Consider the following 20,874-nt stretch of genomic DNA (forward strand, 5'->3'; position numbering starts at 1 on the left):
AGATGGCGCGGGGCGCTCAGAGGCTCATGTGACAAACCCCCCAGGCCCCAGCAACGCCTCCCCCGCGGTGACACGGCTGGGATGGTCTGCCTGCCCGGGGGGCGGGTCCCCTCCCTGGCTGTGGCACAGGCCGCCCAAGGGGCAGGCTCGGTCTGGCCTGTTTCTCAGCCGGGGAATCCCAGCATTGGGCCCTGTTTGGGGAGGCAGCGGGCCCCGGGCTGCTGTCTTCAGGGCACGGACACTGGCCCAGAGGGCCCCAGCCGGCCAGGCCCCCCACAGCAGTGAGACCCACGGCGCGCTTGGGGCAGGGCGGCGGCGGGCCCCGCGGGGGCAGAACATTGGGTCGGGGGCCCGCCAGGCACAGCTCCGCCCGGGCTGGCGCCAGGGACGCCGCAGAGCGAGTCAGACCCTGCCCCCGAGCCCGGCGGGCGGCTGCAGCAGGGTGGGGATGGACAGCGCCTGGGGCCTGCGGACACTTTCCCTCCCCAGGATCCGTCTCTGGCGCCTCGGGGCGCGTCCCAGCCGGCCCAGGGAGCAGGAGGAACCCGCCTGGAGGGAGCTGAACACCTCTGGGTCCAGGCCCCCCAGCCTCCCAGAGCCAGGAGAGAGCCCAGGGGTCCTGGTGCCACCCCCCAGCTCTGTCCCCCGGGGCCTCTGGCCAGCAGCATCAGGAGCAGGCTGGGCGGGAGACGGCTGGTCCCCCCCCCACTCCGTATCGACTGCACGGGTGGCTGGTGACCCCGCGCAGGTCCCAGCGTTGCTCCCGGGCCCCGGGCTGCGGCTGTTTTCAGGAACTGTTCGGAGCGCTGACTCATTCCGCCGCGGGTGGGGTGTTGCAGGGGGACAGTCTGAGTCAGGCGGCTCAAAATACTCTGCACAGCCGGCGGAAACAGAAAGCAGCAGCCGGAGCCTGGGGCCAATTCCGGGAAACCGGGTGGGGGAGGGGGGTGAACCTCCGAGCCGCTGAGCCCAGCCGGTCGGGGGCCCTGGGGCCGGGTCTCCAGGCTGTTTAAGCCTGGGCTGGCCGCGCTGGGTTTCCCCGCGTGGACGCAGCCACTGGCAGTACAGGGGCCATGGCACACAGCACGCACAGCGCCCCGCAGAGGGGCTTCCCGCAAGGCTGCAAAGTTCCTGCTGCCCCCTGCTTAGGGGGCAGAGATGAGCCCCAGTGCGGTGGGGGGGGGGTCATGTCCAAGCTCAGATCCAGCCTTTGCCCCACACTCGTGCCTCAGTTTCCCTTCTCCCAGTATAAATCGTCTCTCGTTGGGTGAAGCACGAACCCACCATCCTTGGTCGGCGGGGGTCCCAACACCCCCCAGTGAGCCCCATTCTGGCTCTCTGCAGCTTGGCACCCCACGGAGCCCCCTGACCCCCCTGCACCCCCTAGCGCTGCACTGGGGCCAGCACTGACTGAGGGCTGGGGGGAGCTGGCACGCCTGGGCTGGGGGGGGCAGTGTGGGGCCGGGGGTGTTCCAGCTCAGACTGGCCGGAGCCGGGGTCGCCCCAGGGGGCTGGAGCCGAGCCGGTGTGAACGGGGGGTCCCGGGGCAGGGATGGGCCCGTCCCGGCCGAGCAGGCGGGACCCGCCGGGCTCTGAAGCGGTGACGCCGCCGCCCTCGACTTTCACTTTCCATCTGAGCCGGCCCCGGGGCCGAGACCTGCGTCCGCAGCGCGGCAGGTAGGAGCGGAGCGGGGCCGGGAGCGTCCCGCGGGTCAGGGGCCGGGCCCGGGACAGCCGGCTCGGGAGGGCGCTGCCGCGGGCTGTTTGCAAGGGGGGTGTCCGCAGGGGTTAGTGGGGGATTGCCGGGGGGGGCTGTCCGCAGGGGTTAGTGGGGGGTTCCCGGGGGGGGGCTGTCCGCAGGGGTTAGTGGGGGGTTGCCGGGGGGGGGGCTGTCCGCAGGGGTTAGTGGGGGATTGCCGGGGGGGGGGCTGTCCGCAGGGGTTAGTGGGGGGTTGCCGGGGGGGGGCTGTCCGCAGGGGTTAGTGGGGGGTTGCCGGGGGGGGGGCTGTCCGCAGGGGTTAGTGGGGATTGCCGGGGGGGGGCTGTCCGCAGGGGTTAGTGGGGGGTTGCCGGGGGGGGGCTGTCCGCAGGGGTTAGTGGGGGGTTGCCGGGGGGGGGGCTGTCCGCAGGGGTTAGTGGGGGATTGCCGGGGGGGGGCTGTCCGCAGGGGTTAGTGGGGGGTTGCCGGGGGGGGGCTGTCCGTAGGGGTTAGTGGGGGGTTGCCGGGGGGGGCTGTCCGCAGGGGTTAGTGGGGGATTGCCGGGGGGGGGCTGTCCGCAGGGGTTAGTGGGGGGTTGCCGGGGGGGGGCTGTCCGCAGGGGTTACTGGGGGGTTGCTGGGGAGGGGCTATCCGCAGGGGTTAGTGGGGGGTTGCCGGGGGGGGGCTATCCGCAGGGGTTAGTGGGGGGTTGCCGGGGGGGGGGCTGTCCGCAGGGGTTAGTGGGGGGTTCCCGGGGGGGGGCTGTCCGCAGGGGTTAGTGGGGGGTTCCGGGGGGGGGCTGTCCGCAGGGGTTAGTGGGGGATTGCCGGGGGGGGGCTGTCCGCAGGGGTTAGTGGGGGGTTGCCGGGGGGGGGGCTGTCCGTAGGGGTTAGTGGGGGGTTTGCCGGGGGGGGCTGTCCGCAGGGGTTAGTGGGGGATTGCCGGGGGGGGGCTGTCCGCAGGGGTTAGTGGGGGGGTTGCCGGGGGGGGGCTGTCCGCAGGGGTTACTGGGGGGTTGCTGGGGAGGGGCTGTCCGCAGGGGTTAGTGGGGGGTTGCCGGGGGGGGGCTGTCCGTAGGGGTTAGTGGGGGTTGCCGGGGGGGGGCTGTCCGCAGGGGTTAGTGGGGGGTTCCCGGGGGGGGGCTGTCCGCAGGGGTTAGTGGGGGGGTTCCCGGGGGGGGGCTGTCCGCAGGGGTTAGTGGGGGGTTGCCGGGGGGGGGTGTCCGCAGGGGTTACTGGGGGGTTGCCGGGGGGGGGCTGTCCGCAGGGGTTACTGGGGGGTTGCCGGGGGGGGGCTGTCCGCAGGGGTTACTGGGGGGTTGCCGGGGGGGGGTGTCCGCAGGGGTTAGTGGGGGGGTTGCCGGGGGGCTGTCCGCAGGGGTTACTGGGGGGTTGCCGGGGGGGGGTGTCCGCAGGGGTTAGTGGGGGGTTGCCGGGGGGCTGTCCGCAGGGGTTACTGGGGGGTTGCCGGGGGGGGGCTGTCCGCAGGGGTTACTGGGGGGTTGCCGGAGGGGGGCTGTCCGCAGGGGTTACTGGGGGGTTGCCGGGGGGGTCTGTCCGCAGGGGTTAGTGGGGGGTTGCCGGGGGGGGGCTGTCTGCAGGGGTTAGTGGGGGGTTGCCGGGGGGCTGTCCGCAGGGGTTACTGGGGGGTTGCCGGGGGGGGGTGTCCGCAGGGGTTAGTGGGGGGTTGCCGGGGGGCTGTCCGCAGGGGTTACTGGGGGATTGCCGGGGGGGGGTGTCCGCAGGGGTTAGTGGGGGGTTGCCGGGGGGCCTGTCCGCAGGGGTTAGTGAGGGGTTGCCGGGGGGGGGCTGTCCGCAGGGGTTAGTGGGGGATTGCCGGGGGGGGGGCTGTCCGCAGGGGTTAGTGGGGGATTGCCGGGGGGGGGGCTGTCTGCAGGGGTTAGTGGGGGATTGCCGGGGGGGGGGCTGTCCGCAGGGGTTAGTGGGGGATTGCCGGGGGGGGCTATCCGCAGGGGTTAGTGGGGGGGTTGCCGGGGGGGGGCTGTCTGCAGGGGTTAGTGGGGGATTGCCGGGGGGTGGCTGTCCGTAGGGGTTAGTGGGGGATTGCCGGGGGGGGGGGCTGTCCGCAGGGGTTAGTGGGGGATTGCCGGGGGGGGCTGTCCGCAGGGGTTAGTGGGGGATTGCCGGGGGGGGCTGTCCGTAGGGGTTAGTGGGGGATTGCCGGGGGGGGGGCTGTCCGCAGGGGTTAGTGGGGGATTGCCGGGGGGGGCTGTCCGCAGGGGTTAGTGGGGGATTGCCGGGGGGGGGCTGTCCGCAGGGGTTAGTGGGGGGTTGCTGGGGAGGGGCTGTCTGCAGGGGTTAGTGGGGGATTGCCGGGGGGGGGGGGGCTGTCCGCAGGGGTTAGTGGGGGATTGCCGGGGGGGGCTGTCCGCAGGGGTTAGTGGGAGATTGCCGGGGGGGGGCTGTCCGCAGGGGTTAGTGGGGGGGTTGCTGGGGGGGGGCTGTCCGCAGGGGGTTAGTGGGGGATTGCCGGGGGGGGCTGTCCGCAGGGGGTTAGTGGGAGATTGCCGGGGGGGGGCTGTCCGCAGGGGTTAGTGGGGGATTGCCGGGGGGGGCTGTCCGCAGGGGTTAGTGGGGGATTGCCGGGGGGGGCTGTCCGCAGGGGTTAGTGGGAGATTGCCGGGGAGGGGCTGTCCGCAGGGGTTAGTGGGGGATTGCCGGGGGGGGCTGTCCGCAGGGGTTAGTGGGGGATTGCCGGGGGGGGCTGTCCGCAGGGGTTAGTGGGGGGTTGCTGGGGAGGGGCTGTCCGCAGGGGTTAGTGGGGGGTTGCTGGGGGGGGGGGCTGTCCGCAGGGGTTAGTGGGGGATTGCCGGGGGGGGCTGTCCGCAGGGGTTAGTGGGGGGTTGCTGGGGGGGGGGGCTGTCCGCAGGGGTTACTGGTGGGCAGGGGTCACTGGAGCCGGCAATGTCTGAGCATGTCCATGGCCGACCTGGCCCCGAGCATGGGTGTGGAATTCGCAGTGCAGCTGGCTGGCGGTCTGGGGGGCCCAGCACCGGAGCCGCGTCCCAGGGCCGGACGGCCAGCGCAGGGGGGATGGCTCGGGGGTGCCATGTGCAGAGCGAGGGGCCAGGCCCTGCGCTGGGGCGGGGTGAGGAGCCCCGGGGCTGCGGCTGGTCGCCGGAGGACTAGGAGCCAAGTCTGGTGCGATGATGGGCCCGGGCCGGGGGTTCTCGGGGTCCATACACGGGTGAGGGGCAGCTGCGGGGTTTGGAGAGCGAGTTCTCCAGGTAAAAGAGAAGTGAAAAGGGGACCCTTGCGGTAAGGGGCTGTGCGGGGGGGGGGGGGGTATTGCCGGTGCTGAGCTTGTGTCTGTCTGTCTGGTTGGTTTGTTCGAAGGAGCTTCTAAAAGGGTTGAAATCTAGAAGCCTCTGTTAATTGGCTGAGCCTCAGGCAGGGGGAGGGGCTACCAGAGCTATATGAGCCTGTGACTCAGCCACCAGGGAGTTTAGGGGGCTCTACTGACTTCTGACCTTCAAAACATGTCGGCTGTGTCTACACTGGCCGCTTATTCCAGAAAATCAGCCGCTTTTCCGGAATACCTTGCCAGCTGTCTACACTGGCCCCTTGAATTTCCAGAAAAGCTCTGACGACCTGCTGTAAAATCATCAGTGCTTTTCAGGAAAAACTATGCTGCTCCCGTTCGGGCAAAAGTCCTTTCCGGAAAAGCGTCCTGCCAATGTAGACGCGCTTTTTCCGGAAATACTTATAACGGAAAACTGTTCCGTTTTAAGCATTTCCGGAAAATCATGCCAGTGTAGACGTAGCCAACTCGTATAATAATCTATATTCCAGAGGTTTAATAAGAAGCCCAGTTTATACTTAAACTTGTTCATTAGAAAAATGGAGAGAGAAGCCCAGCAGCAGAGTGGGGGCTATTCTGTTTATTGCGTCGAGTGTAACATGTATGATTACCTGCCCTGTGGGCGGGTGGCGTATGTGTGCACCCGTTGCAAGGAGCTCCTGACCCTCAGAGACCGAGTTCGGGCTTTGGAGGCCAGGGTGGCTGAACTGGAGGAGCTAAGGGAGGCAGAGAGCCATGTTGATGAGACTTTCCGGGACACTGTAGTACTGTCCCACCTCCAGTCTGAGAGCCCCAGTGCTCTTAAGGAGGATGAAAGTCTCAAGGGAACAGAGCATTCAATGGGAGCAGAGGGAAACCATCCCGTAGTTGGGACCCTCCTCCCAGAGGATGCTGCGGTATCCTCTCGCACTGAGGATACCTCTGAGGGGGAGGGGATGCCAGTTAGGAAGAGGCAGGTATTAGTAGTGGGTGATTCGATCGTTAGACACATAGATAGTTGGGTTTGTGATGACCGGGAGAACCGTAGGGTCACTTGCCTGCTTGGTGCGAAGGTTGCGGATCTCTCGAGGCATCTAGACAGACTAATGTGTAGTGCTGGGGAGGAGCCGGTGGTCGTGGTACATGTAGGTACCAATGACATAGGGAAGGGTAGGAGAGATGTCCTGGAGGCCAAATTTAGGTTGCTAGGGAAAGAGACTGAAATCCAGGGACCTCTCTGGTGGCATTCTCAGAAATGCTTCCAGTTCCACGCGCAGGGCCAGGTAGGCAGGTGGAGCTTCAGAGTCTCAATGCGTGGATGAGACAATGGTGTAGGGAAGAGGGGTTTAGATTTATTAGGAACTGGGGACACTTCTGGGAGAGGGGGAGCCTATACAGGAAGGATGGGCTCCACCTAAACCAGGGTGGAACCAGACTGCTGGCACTAAACATTAAAAAGGCCGTAGAGCAGTTTTTAAACTAAGAGATGGGGGAAAGCCGATTGGTGCGGAGATGCACGTAAATCGGAGGGAGACTTCTCTTAGAGGAGAATCCATTGATAGAGATTCTCTAAGCTGTAGTCAGAAAGAGAGGAGGGGAGAGGGCAAACCATGGGCCAGAGCAGACAAACAACCGCATACAAAGGAATTCAATGCATCAGGGAAGGGCAGACAAATAAGCAGTGGCAAATTTGTAAAGTGCTTGTACACAAATGCTAGGAGTCTGACTAATACGATGGGTGAACTAGAGTACCTCGTATTAAATGAGGAGATTGACATAATAGGCATCACTGAAACCTGGGGGAATGAGGAAAATCTGTGGGACACAATCATACCAGGATATAAAATATATCGAAAGGATAGAGCAGGCCGGGTGGGTGGCGGAGTGGCACTGTATGTGAAAGATAATGTAGAATCAAATAAAATAAAAATATTAAGTGAATCAACATGTTCACTAGAATTGCTATGGATAGTAATTCCATGCTCCAATAATAAGACATTAGCAGTAGGGATATATTACCGACCACCTGACCAGGACAGCGATACTGACATTGAAATGCTGAGGGAGATTAGCGAGGCTACCAAAATAGAGAACTCTATAATAACGGGGGATTTTAATTACCCCCATATTGACTGGATACATGTCACCTCAGGAAGACAAGCAGAGATAAAATTTCTCAATGGCTTAAATGACTGCTTCTTGGAGCAGCTGGTGCAGGAACCCACAAGGGGAGAGGCAATTCTCGATTTAGTCCTGAGTGGAGCGCAGGATCAGGTGCAGGATATAACCGTTACAGGACCGCTTGGGAATAGTGACCATAATATAATAACATTCAACATTCCTGTGGTGGGAAGAACACCTCAGCAGTCCAGCACCCTGGCATTTAATTTCAAAAAGGGGAATTACACAAAAATGAGGAGGTTAGTTAAACAGAAATTAAAAGGCACAGTGACTAGAGCCAAATCCCTGCAAGCTGCATGGAAACCTGTGGAACTCCTCGCCAGAGGAGGCGGTGAAGGGCAGGACTATAATAGAGTTTAAAGAGAAGCTAGATAATTTCCTGGAGGTTAGGTCCATAAAAGGCTATTAGCTAGGGGATAAAATGGTGTCCTTGGCCTCTGTTTGTCAGATGCTGGAGAGGGATGACAGGAGACAAATCTCTTGATCATTGTCTTCAGTCCACTCTCTCTGGGGCACCTGGCGCTGGCCACTGTGGGCAGACAGGATACTGGGCTAGACGGACCTTTGGTCTGACCCAGTACGGCTGTTCTTATGTGAGAGGGGCCCTGTGTCCCCACCCCCCACTGACCCTGCCCGCTCTGTGCCCGCAGCCCCCTGCCCCACACGATGGAGTTCCCCATGCCGGCCCCCGTCTGCCTGATCGAGAACAGCCCCGGGGGGGAGCTGCGGGTGCAGCAGGAGGCGCTGCGGGTGCTGGAGGAGATCGCCCAGCCCGTGGTGGTGGTGTCGATCGCCGGGCTGTACCGCACCGGCAAGTCCTACCTCATGAACAAACTGGCCGGCAGAACAACGGGTGAGAGACGTGGGCCCAGCCCTGGGGCCCCGGACCCTGGGTTCTAGCCCTTGTGCTGGGAGGGCAGTAGGGTCTATTGGTTAGTAAGGGCTGGGAGCCAGGACTCCTGGGTGCTGTCCCTGGTGCTGGGAGGGCAGTAGGGTCTCATGGTTAGAGGGCAGTGGGGTCTAGTGGTTAGGGGGGCTGGGAGGGCAGTGGGGTCTAGTGGTTAGAGGGGGCTGGGAGGGGAGTGGGGTCTAGTGGTTGGGGGGCTGGGAGGGGTGTGGGGTCTAGTGGTTAGTAGGGGCTGGGAGCCAGGACTCCTGGGTGCTGTCCTTGGTGCTGGGAGGGGAGTGGGGTCTAGTGATGGGGGGGCTGGGAGGGCAGTGGGGTCTAGTGGTTAGGGGGGCTGGGAGGGGTGTGGGGTCTAGTGGTTAGAGGGGGCTGGGAGGGGAGTGGGGTCTAGTGGTTAGAGGGGGCTGGGAGGGGAGTGGGGTCTAGTGGCTGTGGGGGCTGGGAGGGGAGTGGGGTCTAGTGGTTAGGGGGGCTGGGCGGGGTGTGGGGTCTAGTGGTTAGGGGGGCTGGGCGGGGTGTGGGGTCTAGTGGTTAGGGGGGCTGGGCGGGGTGTGGGGTCTAGTGGTTAGGGGGGCTGGGAGGGGAGTGGGGTCTAGTGGTTAGGGGGGCTGGGAGGAGTGTGGGGTCTAGTGGTTAGGGGGGCTGGGAGGGGTGTGGGGTCTAGTGGTTAGAGGGGGCTGGGAGGGGAGTGGGGTCTAGTGGTTAGAGGGGGCTGGGAGGGGAGTGGGGTCTAGTGGCTGTGGGGGCTGGGAGGGGAGTGGGGTCTAGTGGTTAGGGGGGCTGGGCGGGGTGTGGGGTCTAGTGGTTAGGGGGGCTGGGCGGGGTGTGGGGTCTAGTGGTTAGGGGGGCTGGGAGGGGAGTGGGGTCTAGTGGTTAGGGGGGCTGGGCGGGGTGTGGGGTCTAGTGGTTAGGGGGGCTGGGCGGGGTGTGGGGTCTAGTGGTTAGGGGGGCTGGGAGGGGAGTGGGGTCTAGTGGTTAGGGGGGCTGGGAGGGGAGTGGGGTCTAGTGGCTGTGGGGGCTGGGAGCGGAGTGGGGTCTAGTGGTTAGTAGGGGCTGGGAGCCAGGACTCCTGGGTGCTGTCCTTGGTGCTGGGAGGGCAGTGGGGTCTAGTGATGGGGGGGCTGGGAGGGCAGTGGGGTCTAGTGGTTAGAGGGGGCTGGGAGGAGTGTGGGGTCTAGTGGTTAGGGGGGCTGGGAGGGGTGTGGGGTCTAGTGGTTAGAGGGGGCTGGGAGGGGAGTGGGGTCTAGTGGTTAGAGGGGGCTGGGAGGGGAGTGGGGTCTAGTGGCTGTGGGGGCTGGGAGGGGAGTGGGGTCTAGTGGTTAGGGGGGCTGGGCGGGGTGTGGGGTCTAGTGGTTAGGGGGGCTGGGAGGGGAGTGGGGTCTAGTGGTTAGGAGGGCTGGGAGGGGAGTGGGGTCTAGTGGTTAGGGGGGCTGGGCGGGGTGTGGGGTCTAGTGGCTGTGGGGGCTGGGAGCGGAGTGGGGTCTAGTGGTTAGGGGGGCTGGGCGGGGTGTGGGGTCTAGTGGTTAGGGGGGCTGGGCGGGGTGTGGGGTCTAGTGGTTAGGGGGGCTGGGAGGGGAGTGGGGTCTAGTGGTTAGGGGGGCTGGGAGGGGTGTGGGGTCTAGTGGTTAGGGGGGCTGGGCGGGGTGTGGGGTCTAGTGGTTAGGGGGGCTGGGAGGGGAGTGGGGTCTAGTGGTTAGGGGGGCTGGGAGGGGAGTGGGGTCTAGTGGCTGTGGGGGCTGGGAGCGGAGTGGGGTCTAGTGGTTAGAGGGGGCTGGGGGCCAGGGCCCCGGGTTCCCTCGCTCTGCGCCTGTCCCAGCCCCTCCCCTCTCTCCGCAGGGTTCTCGCTGGGCTCCACCGTCCAGTCGCACACCAAGGGCATCTGGATGTGGGTCCTGCCCCACCCCCGCCGGGCTGGCCACGCCCTGGTGCTGCTGGACACCGAGGGGCTGGGCGACGTGGAGAAGGTGAGGGGGGGCAGCGTTTGCAGAGCAGGGGGGCTCCCCATGGACACGCGGGGCTGCTGGGACTCGTATGCAGGGCACTGCATGCTGGGAAAGAGGGTGGGGCCGTCGGCTGTGGGGCTGGTGCCCCCGATGGGCAGTGCCAAGGCCGGGAAGGGGGCCCAGGGCCCGGCTGGACACACGAGAAATCTCAGAGATTTTTCCCGCCCCAAATGGTTGCTGAAAAGTCAAAGTGGGCGAAGGGGCCAGGCGGGAACAGGGCACCGTGACTGGCTCCGGGCCACGCGCAACCCGCCATTCCCGAGAGCCGGGCTCTAATCCCGGCTGCTCCGAGGCCCCCCGTGAGCCTCGACTCGGTTTCCCCACCCTGCCTGCCGAAGGGAACGTGACCATAAACAGGCGCCTGGTGGGGCGGGGGCCCGGAGGGGGGGGCACCCGCCACGTTAACCATCCCCGGCCTGGGAAGGGTTGGGACAAAACCCCCCAGCCAGGCCTCTCCCCTCCCTCCCCCGCTTCACCCCCCTTCTTCCAAGCACAGCGGCCTGGGGGCTAGTGGGGGTGAGGCAGGGGCCGGCCCTGGCAGGGGGGGAGCAGAGCAAGGCCGCCCCCCCAGCCTGTGGCTGTAGCACAGTCCCACTCCCGAGCATCTCGCTGGGAGAGCTAAGCCCTGGGCCATGCAGCTCCGGTTCCCGCGCTCCTGCTGGGGGGGCAGACCCCGCTGGGGGCCCCGCTCGATGCCAGCTGCGAGCTGCCTGGTGCCTACCCAGCGATATATGGGGCTGGGCATTGCCGCGAAGACAGACTTGTGGGTGCCGCCGGGGACCCCACAGGGTCCGGACCTGAGCAGGGCGAAGTGGGCGCGTCTCACCCCTCAGGCGCCTCCGGGATCTGGGGGTCACGGGGTGGGGGAGGCCCCGGGCCCTGCCCCCCCCACCCGCGGCCAGGTGGGACTCTCAGGCGGCAGGTAGAAGAGAAGGTCTATTGGGTCCCAGGGACACAGCACAGCTCAGACGTGTGACAGGAACCAGGCGCAGCCAGGACCATCTGGCTTGGGGTTAGGGGACCCAGAGCCCCAGATCAGAGCCCCTGCCCGGACCCCCAAGCCAGCCAGACTCCCCCCTCCCTAAGCCAGCCCAAAATCTCAACTCCCCCACCAGCTACTGCTTCCCCAGCTTGGAGGCATCTCTGCCCCTTGCTTTGTCCTGCTTCCCAGCCCCCAGGCGCTATCGGCTGTCACCTGGGCCTCAGGCCGGGAGAGACTGAACCTACTTCCCCAGTGAGTCCTGCCGGTCTCCTCCTCCTCGTGCAGATCGTGCTGCAGTGCCCGGGGAAACTGAGGCGCGCGCACACACACACACACACACACACACACACACACACACACACACACACACACACCCCCCCGCAGAGCCCCGCACAGCAGGATCACCCACAACACAACAAAGCAAACCGAGTGAATACACACCAGTGTGACTATGGGGACGAGAGGAGCCAACCCATCCCCCACTGCGTCACACGGGCCTGAGCTGCGAGAGGGGGAAATTCACTCTGGCCTGGGACTCTGCAGAGCTGGGGGCTGGTCCACTGGACGTCTGGGCTCGGCCACCCCTCTGTGCCTCAGTTTCCCCCACCTGTGCGGTGGGGCTGGCGATCCGGCTGTGAGCGCTGCGGCTGGGCCGTGCTCGGGACGGTGACGGGGGGTGTTGTTCCAGGGCGACACCAAGAACGACACGTGGATCTTCTCCCTGGCCGTGCTGCTCAGCAGCACCCTGGTCTACAACAGCAAAGGGACCATCGACCAGTACGCCCTGGACCAGCTGCAGTATCCTTGCCGGGGGCCAGGGTTGGGGGGCGGGCATGTCCCCAGGGTGGGGGCCCCCCCAAGGTTCCATGCAAATGCTGCACCCCCAGCGAAATCATGACTGTGGCACAGGGGGTGCACCAAGGCCCCTCTAGTGGGTGCTCCACACCAGGGGTAACAACCCACTACTGCCACCAGCCGGCGGAATTGCTCCATTACGTGCAGAGGCCCCCAGATGTGATGGGTCTGATCCCTTCTCCTGAGGGTTGTGCTGGCACATCCTCCCTTCCCCCTGGTCCCTTGGGCACCCCTGTCGCTGGCGGGTTGGGGGGCCCTGAGGGAGCGGGACCCCCCGCAGGGGGCGCTGCACCTCAGGTTCCTTAGCCGCCCCCAGCTACGTGTCGGAGCTGTCAGAGCGCATCAAGGTGAAGGCGGCAGGCGAGGGCGGCCGGCAGGAGCGGGAGGATTCGGCCGAGTTCGTGCGGTTCTTCCCGGCCTTCGTGTGGGCAGTGCGGGATTTCACGCTGCAGCTGGAGCTGGACGGGCGGCCGATCACCGAGGACGAGTACCTGGAGAATGGCCTGAAACTAAAGCCTGGTAGGGGAGCGGTGCTGGATCCATGGCCCCAGTGTGGCACTAGGGCGCGCTGTGCTGCAGGGGGAGGGTGGGGGCTCTCCCCGGGCAGGCACGGAGGTAACGGGGGTGCTGTGGGGCAGGGTGTATGGAGGGGTGACTTTTCCTAGCGGCATAAACCCAAGCCCTTGACACCCCACGGGTGTTACCAATCCCTGGGAGTCGGGGTGTTTGCTTCCCAGACTCATTCTAGCTGCTTCCTCAGTGCTCAGGGAACTATCCAATAGCCATTGCGACTCCCCAGAAGCAGCCGCCTCTCATCACAGGGTTGCGACCCCCCAGAAGCAGCCGCCTGTCGGTACAGGGTTGCCATGCCCAGAAGCAGCCACTTGTTGGCACAGGATTGCGACCCCCCAGAAGCAGCCGCCTGTCGGCACAGGGTTGCCATGCCCAGAAGCAGCCACTTGTTGGCACAGGGTTGCGACCCCCCAGAAGCAGCCGCCTGTAGGCACAGGGTTGCGACCCCCCAGAAGCAGCCGCCTGTAGGCACAGGGTTGTGACCCCCCAGAAGCAGCCGCCTGTAGGCACAGGGTTGCGACCCCCCAGAAGCAGCCGCCTGTCGGCACAGGGCTGGTGCCCAGCTCCCATCTCCTCCCCAGGCAGCAGCCAGCGAGCTCAGCTCCACAACCTGCCCCGCGAGTGCATCCGCCAGTTCTTCCCGGCCCGGAAATGCTTCGTCTTCGTCCAGCCGGCCAGCAGGAAGGACCTGCCCCGGCTGGAGGAGCTGCGGGAGGACCAGCTGGAGCCCGAGTTCCGGGAGCAGGGGGACCGGTTCTGCCGCCACGTCTGGGAGACGTCGCAGCCCAAGACCCTCCCGGGCGGTCACGTGGTGACCGGGGCCAGTGAGTGTCGGGAGCCCTGGGGTCGGGGGCTTGTGGGGTGCTGGGCAGGACAAGCTGAGATGGGGAGGCTTCCCCCGTGGCTGGCACTGGGGGGAGGAGCCTGCGCCCAGCTCTGGGGGAGAGTGAATAGAAAGGGCGCTGGAAAATCAGCGTTGGGTGGAGCCGACAGGGCAGTTCTGGCTAGCGCCTCGGGGGGAGGGGAATGGGGGGCCTGGTGTCGGGCCGGGCCGGGTCTGGGCACCGCCGAGGGCACCGCTCAGGGCGAGTTGCTCAGAACCAGGGCTCCGTACAGCCCCAGACTGGAGACCTCCCAGGCCACACGCCAGCCCCACCGAGCGCTTCACCTGCCCATCCGGCCAGCAGGAACCTCACGAGCAAAACCCCTCGGCCACCCCGGCTCCCCCTGTGCCCCAGTCAGCCCCGGGCCTGACACGGGAGGGTTCTAGAACCCAGCTCACCTCCCCGGACGGGTCCTCCCGGCCCCAGAGAAGCAGCCCCCGAGCCCCGGTCAGTTCACTCCGGATCTCACCCAAGAGCCCGCTGGGCCGGTCGCCAATGGAGAGGTTGATTAGCGACAGAGGAAAGGCGGCGAGTCGGGCTGTGGAGGGGAACACGTCACGCGCCCGGCGCTCGACGCCGGCTCCGAGCAGAGACGTTACAAACCGCCCGCTTGGCCGTCTCTGGTGCCCATCCTAGGGCAGGGTGTGCAGGGGCGGCCGAGGTGTCTGGTGCAGAAACAAAGAGCAGCAAATGGTCTGGCAGCGCTTTCTAGACTCACAAAACCTGCCAGTGGGATCCTGAGCTCTCGGGGCCACGGCCCCTTCTTCAGGGGAGCTGCGAGTAGGGGTCAGAAAACTTGAAAGAAATGGGGGGGGGGATGCTCTGTCGCCCACCCCCACCTCGATACTAAAGTACCAGGAGACAGGGAGCTAAGCCTGAGCAGACAAAGATCCAAGTCAGTAGCCAGGCTGGTAAGGCAGGAAGGAGCCAATCGACTGACCTGGATCTTTGTCTGCTCAGGCTTAGCTCCCTGTCTGCTGGTACTTTAGTATCGAGGTGGGGGTGGGCGACAGAGCATCCCCCCCCCGGCGCTGCCCCTCCCCCCGGCCCCGCTGGGCGCCTGGCGCTGCCCCTCCCCTCCGGCCCCGCTGGGCACCTGGCACTGCCCCTCCCCTCCGGCCCCGCTGGGCGCCTGGCGCTGCCCCTCCCCCCGGCCCCGCTGGGCGCCTGGCGCTGCCCCTCCCCTCCGGCCCCGCTGGGCGCCTGGCGCTGCCCCTCCCCCCGGCCCCGCTGGGCGCCTGGCGCTGCCCCTCCCCTCCGGCCCCGCTGGGCGCCTGGCGCTGCCCCTCCCCTCCGGCCCCGCTGGGCGCCTGGCGCTGCCCCTCCCCTCCGGCCCCGCTGGGCGCCTGGCGCTGACCCTCCCCTCCGGCCCCGCTGGGCGCCTGGCGCTGACCCTCCCCTCCGGCCCCGCTGGGCGCCTGGCACTGACCCTCCTCTCCGGCCCCGCTGGGCGCCTGGCGCTGCCCCTCCCCTCCGGCCCCGCTGGGCGCCCTGGCGCTGACCCTCCCCTCCGGCCCCGCTGGGCGCCTGGCGCTGCCCCTCCCCTCCGGCCCCGCTGGGCGCCTGGCGCTGCCCCTCCCCTCCGGCCCCGCTGGGCGCCTGGCGCTGACCCTCCCCTCCGGCCCCGCTGGGCGCCTGGCGCTGACCCTCCCCTCCGGCCCCGCTGGGCGCCTGGCGCTGACCCTCCCCTCCGGCCCCGCTGGGCGCCTGGCGCTGACCCTCCCCTCCGGCCCCGCTGGGCGCCTGGCGCTGCCCCTCCCCTCCGGCCCCGCTGGGCGCCTGGCGCTGCCCCTCCCCTCTGGCCCCGCTGGGCGCCTGGCACTGACCCTCCCCTCCGGCCCCGCTGGGCGCCTGGCGCTGCCCCTCCCCTCCGGCCCCGCTGGGCGCCTGGCACTGACCCTCCTCTCCGGCAGTGCTGGGGACCTGGCGCTGCCCCTCCTCTCCGGCCCCGCTGGGCGCCTGGCGCTGCCCCTCTCCTCTGGCCCCGCTGGGCGCCTGGCGCTGCCCCTCCCCTCCGGCCCCGCTGGGCGCCTGGCGCTGCCCCTCCCCCCGGCCCCGCTGGGCGCCTGGCGCTGACCCTCCCCTCCGGCAGTGCTGGGGACCCTGGCGGTGACCTACGTGGACGCCATCCGCAGCGGGGCGGTGCCCTGCCTGGAGAGCGCGGTGCTGGCCCTGGCGCAGATGGAGAACTCGGCGGCGGTGGGCGAGGCCGTGGCTGCCTACGAGGGGCTGCTGGAGCGGCGGGCGGCGCTGCCCACGGAGAGCGTGGCGGAGCTGCTGGAGCTGCATGCGCAGTGCGAGCGGGAGGCCCTGCGGGTGTTCATGGCCCGCGCCTTCAAGGACGACGACCGCCTCTTCCAAGGGGAGCTCATGGTACGGCCTCTCACACCCGCCCTGGGGGGCTATGGGACAGCTGCCCCTCTGCAGGGTGGGCAGGGCTGGGGATCTTCTGGGCTCTGACCCCTTCCCCACGAAACCCCCCGCCCAGCCCCTGCGTAGCTGGAGACCTGAGATGCCAGGACCCAGCCGGATCTCCAGCCCCGGGCTCTTGCGGATCAGCTCACAGCCCTGTCCTAGTCAGTCCTTGTGTGGCTCGTACCCCTGCCCCCGCTGTACCCCCACCCTGCCTCACCCCGGCCCTGTCTGTGCCCCCGGCAGCGCCACATGGAGGAGCAGAAGCAGCGGCTCTTCGAGCGCAATGAGCAGGCGTCCTCGGACCGCTGCACGGCCGTCCTGCTGGAGCTGTGGGATGAGCTGGATGACCGGATAGGCCAGAGCGTCTACGCGGTGCCCGGGGGCTACCAGCGCTTCCTGGATGACCGGCAGGAGATGGTGGAGAGATACCGGCAGCTGCCGGGGAAGGGGGTGAAGGTAGGAGGAGGCTGGAGCCGGCTCTGTGTGTGCGTGAGCCTCGTGCAGCCGGGGAAGGGGGTAAAGGTAGGAGGAGGCTGGAGCCGGCTCTGTGTGTGCGTGAGCCTCGTGCAGCCGGGGAAGGGGGTGAAGGTAGGAGGAGGCTGGAGCCGGCTCTGTGTGCGCGTGAGCCTCGTGCAGCCGGGGAAGGCCTCTTGGAATCAGGGCTCAGAGTCCCTGACATTCAACTCCTGGATCGCCCCCAGAGCGCGAGCCCAGCCCTCCTTGCTGCCCAGCGGCTGCCTGGTTCCCATGGCCTAGCCGGCCCTTGGCCTCTCTGCCAGGCTTCCGGCCGGGGGCTGCTTAGCACCCCTGCAATGGGGCCACTCGCCCTTTTAAAACGGGAGTTCAGCCCCCCGCGGGTCCGGAAAAGGCGCCGAGGGTGTCGAGTGGGAACTGGGGCTGGCCGGGATCTGGTGCCCTTTGGAGGAGAGAGGTTCTGTGTCCAAGCCCCCCCGGACGGCCAGTCCTGGGCTGCTCCCCAGCGCCGCAGTCCAGACACCGTCCATGGTCCGACCCCGCTCCCCTGTCCACCCCAGGCCGACGCGGTGCTGCAGGAGTTCCTCCAGGCCAAGGAGGCCATGGCGCAGTCCATCCTCCAGGCGGACGCGGCCCTGACCGAGAAGCAGAAAGAGATGGCAGGTACCCACGGGGGGACGTTGTGCTGCTGGGCATGGGGGGAGGGGGGGAGTGCGCCGGAGCCGGGCCAGCCCACCCTGAGCCCCACCCACCCTCTCCCCACGGCAGCCCAGCAGGCCCGGGCCGAGGCGGCCGAGCGGGAGCAGCAGGTCCTGCAGCAGAGGGAGGCTGAGCTGCAGCAGAAGCTGGAAGACCAGGAGCGCAGCTTCCAGGAGAACATGCAGCAGCTGGAGCAGAGGCTGGGGGACGAGAGGGAGAAGCTGCTGGAGGAGCAGGGCAAGATGGTGGATCAGAAGCTGAAGGTAGCGAGGGAGGGTGGGTGGGGCTGCGGGGGCAGGGTGGGCACAGCCCGGGCAGGGGCGCCTCAGCCTGCCGGGGCTGGGTGGATCCGGGGCTAGGTGGGCCCGCCGGCGGATGCCCCCGAGATGGGATTGCGGATGGGCGCAGCGGGGAACAGGGCGCTCAGCCAGGCTCCGTCTACACCGCAAGCTTCTTGTGCAAGAGCGTCCGTGGCCGTGCGGACACTCTCTTGTGCAAGAAACCCCTGGTGCCCGTCCACGCACGCGGCGTGGCACAAGAGCTCTTGCGGGAAAGGCGCAGTCCTCGTGGAAAGAGGAATCGCTCTTGCGCAAAAAGCCCCGACTTCTGGCGGTCTGCTGGACTTTTCTTGCGCAAGAACGTGCTTGTGTGTGCACGCTCCGCCAGGTTCTGTGCAAATCTCTGCAGTGTAGACATAGCCAGAGTGGGGCTTGTCTCCTCCAGCAGGGGCCACAGGGACACCCCCCCCCATGCCCCGCACTGTTGCTCTGACCCCCCAGGTCCGTGGGGCGGGTCTGGGGGTCCCCTCACGCTCCCTTTCCTCCAGGAGCAGGAGGCCCTGCTGAAGGAGGGGTTCCGGAAGGAGTCGGAGCGCATGGAGCGTGAGATCCAGCGTCTGCAGCAGCAGAGCCAGGAGATCCAGAAGCCGTCGTGGCTGCAGTCGGCTCTGGGCACGCTGTGCGACGTGGCCTCCTTTGTCCTGCCCGGCTTCGCTGGCAAGGCCATCGGGGCTGCCACCAACTTCTTCCGGCGTCTGTTCTGATGCAGGCCCCGGGCCTCCCACTTGCTTCTCTACCGCCGCCTGCTGTTCACCTGCGGAACCCCCTGCCACAGGATGCTCCACTGGCAAGCAGCTCAGTAACACCCAGCGATGGGTTGGTTTGTTCCAAATGCCCCATGGGGGCTCCCAGCCCTCGCCCCCCATGGGCTGGGTTAGGAAGGATCATCTCACCCCCCCCAAGGGGGCCCAGAGGCCTGATCTGTGGGGCAGGGCAAAGGTGAAGGGGCTCAGAGCCAAGGCAGCCTTAACCCTGGTGTCCCCTGCCACAGGCTCCCAAGCCCTGGTCTCTCCCAGCCCTGGAGGGTCCCTGGAGGAGCCCCCCACAAGACAGCTCTTCTTGGGGGTGCATTGTTTCTTGGCGATGGGCCTCCCACCCCCGAGGGAGCAGCACCCCCCAGCCTGCGGGGACTCCCAGCCGTCACACCGGAGGCTTAGTCAGTGTCTAACCCCTGCGGAGGGGGCTCCAGGGGCCAGCTGGGTCTTTGCCTGTCCCCATGGGCCCCGGCTGCTCCTTGTCCCCAGCCCAGCCCCCTGTGCCCCTCCCCCACCGCCCCTCCTCCCCCCTCCGTCCCAGGTACACAGGCTGCCTGGGTTCTCTGTCCTCTGCCCCTCCCCCCCGTGCCAGCTGGACCCACCCCTGGTCCTCTGCAGTGACAGCTCCCCTCCCCCACCCCGCTACACTGCAGCACACAGGGAAACTGAGGCACACTAGGGTGTGGCTGCACTAGAACATTAGTTCCGATTTATTCCGGGCAACGTTTTTAGCGACCAGTTGTCCAAAGTCAAAGATGCACGTCCTCGGGGGCGGGAGGGGGGGCGTGTCCCCGCCCTCGGGGCTGCCTTCCACTCGCCGCAGGGCACTGTGGGTAGCCGCCCCGCCCGCCTCCCCTCACTGGCAGGCTGGCTCGTGTCCCAAGAGCCGCCGGGACAAAGCCATTGTTCTGGGTAAGTCGTCAGCCTCCCATGATGCACTGCTCTCCTCCCTCCCTCCGGCGGGAATGCCACGGCCAGCCACTGCTGTGCACCCGTCCCCCGGGGGTCCGTGCAGAACCACAGCCAGGCCAGCCCGGCCCCTGCGCAGGTGCACCCGGCTGTGCCAAGCACCTCGCACGCTCCTGCAGCGTGCCCAGCGCCCGGCCAGGCCCCGCCCACGCCCGCAGGGGGCCACGGACACACGGCCAGGCAGGGGCACCCGAGCGGAGGGGAGGGGGCCACGGACACACGGCCAGGCAGGGGCACCCGGGGGAGGGGAGGGGGCCACGGACACACGGCCAGGCAGGGGCACCCGAGGGAGGGGAGGGGGCCACGGACACACGGCCAGGCAGGGGCACCCGAGGGAGGGGAGGGGGCCACGGACACACGGCCAGGCAGGGACACCCGGGGGAGAGGAGTGGGCCACGGACACACGGCCAGGCAGGGGCACCCGGGAGAGAGGAGTGGGCCACGGACACACGGCCAGGCAGGGGCACCCGGGGGAGGGGATGGGGCCACGGACACACGGCCAGGCAGGGGCACCCGAGGGAGAGGAGGGGGCCACGGACACACGGCCAGGCAGGGGCACCCGGGGGAGAGGAGGGGGCCACGGACACACGGCCAGGCAGGGGCACCCGAGGGAGAGGAGGGGGCCACGGACACACGGCCAGGCAGGGGCACCCGGGGGAGAGGAGGGGGCCACGGACACACGGCCAGGCAGGGGCACCCGAGGGAGAGGAGGGGGCCACGGACACATGGCCAGGCAGGGGCACCCAGGGGAGAGGAGGGGGCCACGGACACACGGCCAGGCAGGGGCACCCGAGGGAGAGGAGGGGGCCACGGACACACGGCCAGGCAGGGGCACCCGGGGGGAGGGGAGGAGGCCACGGACACAAGGCCAGGCAGGGGCACCCGGGGGGAGGGGAGGAGGCCACGGACACACGGCCAGGCAGGGGCACCCGGGGGGAGGGGAGGCGGCCACGGACACACGGCCAGGCAGGGGCACCCGGGGGGAGGGGAGGAGGCCACGGACACACGGCCAGGCAGGGGCACCCGGGGGGAGGGGAGGAGGCCACGGACACACGGCCAGGCAGGGGCACCCGAGGGAGAGGAGGGGGCCACGGACACACGGCCAGGCAGGGGCACCCGGGGGGAGGGGAGGAGGCCACGGACACACGGCCAGGCAGGGGCACCCGGGGGAGGGGAGGGGGCCACGGACACACGGCCAGGCAGGGGCACCCGGGGGAGGGGAGGGGGCCACGGACACAAGGCCAGGCAGGGGCACCCGAGGGAGAGGAGGGGGCCACGGACACAAGGCCAGGCAGGGGCACCCGGGGGAGGGGAGGGGAGGGGGCCACGAACGCCGTGACTGGCAGCCGCTGACCCCGCTGACGTCATGGAACCGGTTCTGGTGCCGTCGGGCTCCTGGGAGCGCCGAGTGACGCCGCGGGGGCTCGGAACCTTCCCAGGCCAGGCCCCTTTCACTGAACTTTGCCAATTGCTTTCCCTGGCCCCCACCAGCAGCACCAGAACGGGCCCCGCTCGGGCCGTGGCCAAGCAAGGACCCGACGGCTCCGCTCAGCTCGGAGCAGGGGCTCTGGGCCCGGGTTCCTGGGGCAATGGACCCCTCCCGCGAGGCAGGGCAGTGGCTCTGGGGAACACGGGGGTGGCGCGTGGCTGAGCCGCAGCGGGGTTCCCTAGTGGGTTCTGAGCCCCAGGTTTTGCCAGAGGTCGCAGGGGGCGCGTCTCGTGGTGCTGCAGGCACTAGGGTTGCCAGATGGTTTCAAAAAATACCGGATACAAATTTGTCGAGCAAAAAAAACCCACCAGGAAGTAACCAGGGAGACCTGAGGAGGTGGGGGGAGGATTC

General features: G+C 67.6%; 1 protein-coding gene across 1 annotated transcript in view; it reads left to right on the top strand.

Moving 5' to 3' along the window:
- Window positions 1–7,830: 7,830 nt before the first annotated feature.
- The window catches only part of LOC102450090 (uncharacterized), a 38,468-nt gene continuing 25,424 nt past the window's right edge, over window positions 7,831–20,874 (top strand). The window contains exons 1-10 of the mRNA XM_075916051.1: window positions 7,831–8,033; window positions 9,924–10,051; window positions 11,761–11,870; window positions 12,244–12,446; window positions 13,082–13,324; window positions 15,477–15,757; window positions 16,043–16,255; window positions 16,834–16,936; window positions 17,042–17,235; window positions 17,799–18,007. Of these exons, the coding sequence (XP_075772166.1) occupies window positions 7,847–8,033; window positions 9,924–10,051; window positions 11,761–11,870; window positions 12,244–12,446; window positions 13,082–13,324; window positions 15,477–15,757; window positions 16,043–16,255; window positions 16,834–16,936; window positions 17,042–17,235; window positions 17,799–18,007 (1,871 nt within the window). The 5' untranslated portion in view covers window positions 7,831–7,846. The remainder of the gene's footprint in view (window positions 8,034–9,923; window positions 10,052–11,760; window positions 11,871–12,243; window positions 12,447–13,081; window positions 13,325–15,476; window positions 15,758–16,042; window positions 16,256–16,833; window positions 16,937–17,041; window positions 17,236–17,798; window positions 18,008–20,874) is intronic.

The sequence above is a fragment of the Pelodiscus sinensis genome, unplaced genomic scaffold (genome assembly GCF_049634645.1).
Source record: "Pelodiscus sinensis isolate JC-2024 unplaced genomic scaffold, ASM4963464v1 ctg108, whole genome shotgun sequence".
NCBI classification, from domain to species: Eukaryota; Metazoa; Chordata; order Testudines; family Trionychidae; genus Pelodiscus; species Pelodiscus sinensis.